Source organism: Crocuta crocuta, unplaced genomic scaffold (assembly GCF_008692635.1).
Source record: "Crocuta crocuta isolate KB4526 unplaced genomic scaffold, BGI_CrCroc_1.0 scaffold561, whole genome shotgun sequence".
NCBI classification, from domain to species: Eukaryota; Metazoa; Chordata; class Mammalia; order Carnivora; family Hyaenidae; genus Crocuta; species Crocuta crocuta.
The window spans coordinates 725,084-732,839 of record NW_027530529.1 but is presented as its reverse complement, the minus strand read 5'-3'; the positions used below and the strand labels follow the sequence as shown (position 1 = coordinate 732,839).

General features: G+C 40.9%; 1 protein-coding gene across 3 annotated transcripts in view; it reads left to right on the top strand.

Moving 5' to 3' along the window:
* Positions 1–93: 93 nt before the first annotated feature.
* The window catches only part of CLNS1A (chloride nucleotide-sensitive channel 1A), a 52,415-nt gene continuing 44,752 nt past the window's right edge, over positions 94–7,756 (top strand). For all 3 annotated transcript variants that reach the window (XR_013335908.1, XM_077767535.1, XM_077767534.1), the window contains exons 1-2: positions 94–286; positions 5,203–5,339. Coding sequence is in view for 2 of the 3 variants with exons in the window: in XM_077767535.1 (XP_077623661.1) it covers positions 162–286; positions 5,203–5,339 (262 nt within the window). In the remaining variant the exon portion in view is untranslated. The remainder of the gene's footprint in view (positions 287–5,202; positions 5,340–7,756) is intronic.

Below are 7,756 nucleotides of genomic sequence, written 5' to 3'. Positions count from 1 at the left end.
CAGAACGTCTCTCCAGCGGGTGAACGCGGCTCGCATTCTGGGGCGGACTAAGTTGCTCTTCCGGGGTCATCGCCACCACTTCCGGGGCGGGGCGAGGCGAGCGGCTGGAGTGGCCGTGCTTCGGCTTGCTACCGGCTTGTGTCTCCGCGCTCCTCGCTGCGATGAGCTTCCTCAGAAGTTTCCCGCCGCCCGGTTCGGCCGAGGGGCTCCGGCAGCAGCAGCCGGAGACCGAGGCTGTGCTGAACGGCAAGGGCCTCGGCACCGGCACCCTTTACATCGCCGAGAGGTAGGCAGGGTCCGTGCTCCCCGGTGCCGGCTTCCTGCGCGCCGCCTTGGTCCCCCGCTGGCGCGGGCTGAGTGGCGGGGCGGGGGGAGACCGCGACCTCGGGGGCCGCTGCGAGGCGGAGCGCGTGCCCGGGGTCGCCTCAGAGAGGCCTCTGCCGGGGCGAGGACTCGATTGTTCGGGCGTCCTCTCTTCTCCGAGCCCTCCTCTCTTCTCCACACGGAGTTCTCTCATCGATTAGGCTTCTTGCCTGCCGGTTTTCCCGAGGTCCGGGGCGTGCGTCGTTCTTGACTCAAGGTCTCGCCTTTAGGTTTTTGAGTTTCCAGCCCCTGAGTGAGGATCATCGATGTGCACGGTCTTCTCCGTGAAAAGGCGCGGGAGGTGTTGCCCTGGGCAAGATATGTAGGTTTGGAGCGGATTGTGGAGGATTTTGAAAGTTTGGTTAAGGAGTAGAGCTTGTGTTCTGTGGGTGTGGGTGGGGAGGGGAACATCCTCCTCCCCACGCAAGCTGGGGTCGTATCCAGAGGGACCAGACTCCCATCTCTCGTTTTTTCCCATTTCTGACTCCCATTTCCACTCCTAGAAGGAATTACCAGTTTATTCAGCCCTTTGAAGCCCTGGGCTTTTATGGACAGTCAACATCTCAAATACCACAGTTGTAGAAATGAGGTCCCTGTTGCCATGATACATGGTTCCATTCATCGCCAAGCAAACAATGGCACATTAAATCCTTCCTGTCCTTCAAATTTGTCTGACTTCTGCTGCTGCATCACTTTTGTCTACAGCCAGGGAACCTTCTCTCCTTTTAAGAGCTCGTATGATTGCCTTGCACTACACAGAATATCCAATTCTCTGGTCAACTGACTGGTAACCTTAATTACACACACAGGGTTCTTTCTCCCGGTAACATTGTATTCACAGGCCTGCCACTAGGGGATGAAGGCCATGAGGGAGGCAAGTTTCTGCCTTCCACAGAGGGCACAAAAAATAGGTAAAGACCCCTTGGTTGGAAGGGAATGTAAACACTGAGCAGAGCTTTAGCTTTTGACCAATCACTGAGACAAGAAATACAGACGGAAGGAAAAGCAAGTTTGGGGTGAGATGCAGATTATGAGTCTGGTCTGGACATGTGTGATTTGTTGGACACAAGAGTGTGTATCTGGAGAGAGCAGTATTAAAGATAGAGATTTGGAAATCATTAGTATAAAGGTTAGCATATACTCATGGGGGATAGGTTCCCTGGAAGAGAAGAGAGTCAACGATAGAACCTTCGAGACACATTTGCATTAAGAGGTAGGTTGTGGAAGAAGAGACTTGAGAATAGACAAGAGGAAGGAGCAGTGAAAACCTGAAAAGCTTTTGTTGGGCAATGACAAGGAGATCTTTAATGATCTTGGGAGAGCAGTTTCTTTTAAGTGGTGGAGAGTGCAGCACAGACTGATTGCTGGCCCCTGCACCATCCCCTTTTCTCACTTCTCTGTGTATTGATTCTTTCTATAATATAACTACTGTTTGGGGAACGAAGACAAGGTCCTGTGCTTGTCTTTTCATTTTGAAAAACTTCAAACCGAAAGAAAAATTGCAAGTGTTGTCAATTAACGCAAAGATGCGTAAGTTGCTAACTTTTTACCACATTTATCTTTTTTCTGAGAGATTTGAGAGTTGCAAACATGTTGTCACATTAGCTATAAATACTTTAGCAAAAATCTCCTAAGAACAAAGACATTCTATATAACCACAATACAGTGATCACACTGAAGAAGTATAAACTTCTTTTAAGCTCTGATATGTTTAAAAATTTTTCATTTCAGCTTTTCACTAATCTCTTCTTTAAGAAAATACTTTTGTAAAATATACATACAACAAAGAATATACATTATATTTGGATGTTTAAGGCATTATAATTAAACCAACCCTTTTCTGTCCACCAGCTAATTTAAGAATAGAATATTATGAGTACCATGGACACCTATGTTCATCCCTCTTTACTCATGGTTGACATTACCTCCTTGGTCTCTTTCCACATCCTGTTCTTTCCTACCTAACATGTCCAAGTTTTGATAGAATCAGGGCCTCAACAAACTAGGAAGGTTCCCTAGAGGATTTGAGAAATGAGGATTAACAGCCTGGTGAATGAGGTGGGGCTAAGGGGAAACGTTTTATTTATAAGAAACAAGATGCTCAGAGGCAAAAGTGAGAAGCCATATTGTGTGCCAGGTTATGAAACGCACACACTCATACCATCCAGCAGTTCTTCATCTGAATTAATGAGTGGAAAGGCATGGAAAAATAATCAAGATGGAGAAGAAGAGAGCCATGTTCCAGGAGCTCGGCTTTATAGGCCAAAGGCTTTAGAAAAATTATTTTAGGATTTTAGGCAAAGAGGGATAGGGTCTAATTTGGTTTTAGGTAGTTTCTCAGATGTGTACTGAGAGATACGGAACTCTCAAGTTCATTTTCAAAGTTTAGTTTACATAGGAAGTTGACTTTTTCACCCAAGTAAGGAAGGGATCAGAGGCATGAATCCTTCAAAATAGATGATTTTAAAGAGGCAAAATAGGTAATTAAATTAAATCCACCCAAATTCAAGACCTTGTTCTTTTATCTTTCTATCCTGTTTTCACCTCCTGCCAGGAATAAAGTGCAATGATCATATTTCCAAAAGCATAGAAATTAGCAAAACATTCCTTTGCATTTACTATCTTTTTTTAATTAAAATTTGGGCATCTGGCTGGCTAAGTCGGTTAAGCAGCCGACTTTGGCTCTCCCTCTGCCCCTCCCCCACTCATGCTCTGTCTCTCTCTTTATCAAAAATAAATAAAAGCAAAGAAAATTTTTAAAAGGAAATTAAAAAAATATTTTACCATGCGTGTGCGAAGGAGAGAGAGAGAGAGAGGACACGAGCAGGAGAGGGGCAGAGAGAGGGACACACAGAATCCAAAGCAGGCTCCAGTCTGAGCTGTCAGCACACAGCCCAATGCAGGGCTTAAACCCATGATGCAGGGCTCAAACCCATGAACCGTGAGATCATGACCTTTCCTTCTAGAGTATATGAAAAGTGAGTAAGAACATAGTGATCAGAGTAAATATTGCTTTTAAGTAGAACTTGCTTTTCTTCTGTAGAGTGCATATCCATGTCCAAGTATAAGGAACTACAGAGCAATTATTATGTGCTTTATAAAGTAAAAACCATAATTTGATAGGCACTGAGTTTTTCCATCTTCTAATTGAGTCATTAAAGTTTTGTGGCTCAAAATATTTGAAATCATTTTGGACGCCCAAATTTGGAGCACTACTTTCTGAATTGTGATAATTTCTGGGGGATTGCTGAGGTGAGAAAAGGAAGTTTATTTGCTTTAAAATAATAGAGTTTTAGTAAGGGACTGGCAATACTTCATTGATACATGAGCACTATTTCATCTGCACATTAAGAGGAAAGCAGTGGACAGGAAAGGCACATACAACACACACAATCTAAATACAAAAATAAAATCTGTTTCTTTGGAACTAATGAGATGAATCATTCTGGAAGATCATTTCTAGAGCTTTTACCTCGTTAGGCTTCTTAAGATTTATCATTTTAAGACTCTCAGGTTTCCTTTTTCTTTTTTTACTAAGCATGTTGAGTGGAAATGTAAATGATCTCAGACTGCTTCACTGTGACTGTTCTTGCCCAGGGGATTCCTAGATTCATTTATTGTATTTGGTTTTGCTTGGTTAGAAGTTGAACAACCAGGCTTGTAAAAATTGTATAGAAAATAGAATGATATGGGGTATTATTGCATTCATTTATTTTTCTTTTAATAAAAGCTTTATTGAGATAATCTACATAGTATAAAATTCAGGGATTGTTAGTCTCTTTGCAGAGCTGTGCAACCATCACCACATTCAATTTTAGAATATTTTCATCACCCCTAAAGAAACTGTCACTCATTAGCAGTCAGTCTCTATTCCCCTCCAGCTCTGAGCAGCCAATATATTGCATTAACTTTTATTGCATTAACATTTTTCTGTGTGGTTTCTTAAGGATCTTTTGCTACATTTTTTTTTCCTGCTAAGTGGTGCAGCTTCAGATGAGTGAAGTATTGCCAAAAATTAGCCTGCCTTTACTCATAACATACTGCTTTTGGTGTTATGTTTCCTTTATCATACCAATAAAATAATTCCTTTTGGCCATTTTTGAGGGAGAACTAGACCTTGCTTATTTGTAGCTTTCTTTTAAGGCTACAGAATAAATGAAAGTCTTCATAAAGTTTTCCCATGAGACAAGTATTTTCTAACTAATTGTAAGATTGATTACAGCCATTTCGTGTATATGTCATTTAATGTAGGGTTCGTGGAGAAATGAGTGACTCCCAAGTGTTTGTTGCATACTTACATGCTGAGCACTATGCTAGTGGGTTTGAAGAATGTGAAATAAAGAAATAGGATAGGTTCTGTCACATAGCTCACATTCTGTCAGGATACATATGAGATTCACTGCCACAGTTAAGTGCTCAGTGGCCTATTATTGGATATAAATGCAGTTCAGAAAAAGAAGAAGCCATTATGGACTAGGTAACTGGAGGGAGCGCTCCAGGAGGAGCTGGGACTTAACCAATTGAAAAGGATTTGCAAAGCAAGGCACCAGAAGGCATTCCAAATAGAACCAGTGGGAAAGGCATAGAAACGGATGTAACTTACAGAATTGCATTTCAAACCTTCTTGAATTTTTATCTAGAGAAGAGGAGAATTTAACAGAATTGGTTTTAAAGAAATTCAGTTCCTGCTGCTGAATTTTCTTATTTTAGGAATATTTCTAAACATTAAGCTAAGTTTATTCCACATGTGTAAAAGTGTCCAAGATGAACCTTTATAAACTTTAGGGTTAAATTAGGATTTGATTTCTTAAAATAATCTACTTTACACATGTTTTTCAGCCGCCTGTCCTGGTTAGATGGCTCTGGATTAGGATTCTCACTGGAGTACCCCACCATTAGCTTGCACGCGGTGTCCAGGGACCTAAATGCCTATCCACGAGAGCATTTGTATGTTATGGTGAATGCCAAATTTGGAGGTATGTATGGCATAATTTAAGCTTGAGCTTCCTTTGGTAGAATATTACATATATTTAAAAAGCAGTCTTTGATCATAAAGTAATATTCAAACCATTGACCTATTTTGGATAATAGTTTTTTAAGCAAAATTTCAGCTCAGTAAAATAATTTGGACACTGCTTTTTTACTTTATGTTTGCACTTAGAATTATTCAGTTATTGTAGATTTATATTTCTAATTTTTCCTCTTGTGTCTGTTTATTCCTTCTTTTTGTAAAGGCATTTATATTTGGCACCCTTAGAGGCTTGGATCAGTATACTTTGTGCTTCCACAAGTTTAGTGTAGAAGCTGGGTTCTTTTGTTTCATTTTATTACAGAAGTGGTTCTAANTTTCATGACTGGAGAGGGGGAGGAGTGCTACTGGCATCTGGTAGTTAGAGGCCAGGGATCCCACAAGGCACAGGACAGCCTCCCACAACCAGAAATTACCCAGTCCAAGTGTTCGTAGTGCCAAGGTTGAAAAGCCCTGTCTGTGGTCGGGTGGGTGGCACAGTCGGTTGAGCGTCCGACTTCGGCTCAGGTCATGATCTCATGGTTTGTGGGTTGAAGTCCCACATGGGGCTCTGTGCTGACATCAGAGCCTGGAGCCTGTTTCAGATTCTGTGTTTCCCTCTCTCTCGGTCCCTCCCCCACTCATGCTGTGTTTCTCTGTCTCAGTAATAATAAACATTAAAAAAAAAAAATTAAAAATTAGAAAAGCCCTGTGGTACAAGATTCCCAAGTTTTTTGCTGTTGGAAATAATTACACAGATTCGTGAAAGTGATGAAAGAAGGTGTAAGAGAAAAAAATCCATTTGGAGGGTTATGGACAGTGGGTTATAAGAATTTCAAACGAGAAATTAGGCACAAAATTAAAACTTGTGTTTATTTTTGTAAGTGTAACTAAATGAGAAGTTTTATACTATATTGTGTTCATTTAATTTTTTTTTTTTTTTTTTTTTTGAGAGAGAGACAGAAACAGTGCGAGCAGGAGAGGGGCAGAGAGAGGGAGACACAGAATCAGAAGCAGGCTCCAGGCTCAGAGCTGTCAGCACAGAGCCTGATGCAGGGCTGGAACTCAAAACCATGAGCTCATGACCTGAGCCAGGTGGGACGCTCACTCAACTGACTGAGCCAGCCAAGTGCCCCAAGATTTTATTTTTAAGCAATCTCTACACCCAACATGGGGCTCAGACTCACAGCCCCAAGACCAAGAGTTGTATGCTCTATGGACTGAGCCAACCAGGCACTCTTGACCTAGTTTTTATTTTATTTTATTTTATCTATTTTATTTTATTTATTTTTTAAAAAATGTTTTAATGTTTATTTTTGTGAGAAATACAGTGTGAGCAGGGAAGGGGCAGAGAGAGAGGGAGACACAGAATCCAAAGCAACTCCAGGCTCTGAGTTACAAGCACAGAGCCTGACGTGGGACTCGAACCCACAGACCGTGAGATCATGACCTCAGCCAAAGTCGGACGCTTAACCGACTGACCCACCCAGGTGCCCCCTGCTCTAGATTTTTCAATTACGAAATAACTTAAACATTGAAATGTGCTGAGAGTAATAAAAATTTTTCATTATTTATTATCTAGCATAAATTCCAACATTTTTTTTATAACTGCTCAAGTCTTTTAAAGAAATAAGATAGTATTAGTACTGTTGAAATCGTTTTCATAATTTCCCCATTTTGTTCCCTACTCTGTCTCCTGAGTTAAACATTATCCTAAAATTGGTATGTGTCTTTCCCTTCTAAGTTTTTAGATTTTTACTGAATATGTGCAAATCCACAGGCAATGTAATGGTTTTATGTTTAAAATTTTAATTGGGGGGCACCTGGGTGGCTCAGTCGGTTGAGCGGCTGACTTCGGCTCATGTCGTGATCTCGCAGTCCATGGGTTCGAGCCCCGCGTCGGGCTCTGTGCTGACAATTCAGCGCTTGGACCCTGCTTCCAATTCTGTGTCTCCTTCGCTCTCTGCCCCTCCCCCTCTCATTCTCTGTCTCTTTCTCTCAAAAAAAGAAATAAACATTAAAAAAAATTTTTTTAACTGCTGTCCATGTATAAAACATAATATGACTGGATTAGAATACATGTTTTCTTTTTTTAACATTTATTTTTAAAATTTTCACTAGTACATATAGTATTGCAGTAAACATTTATGTACAAACTCCTTGTGTGCATAATAGATACTTAGATGAGGGTAATAGGATATATACACCTCCAGAATAGTTGTAGCAATTTCTACTTCTACCAGTAGCATGTTCTACTTATCTTTATTGACCATTTGTATTTTTTTTCCCTGGCTACAGACTTAGGTGATTTATCTGTTGGGTTAGTTAACTTGATGGGCCTTAAGTTTTTTCACCTGTAAATTATTAGTGATAAATCACATCAGT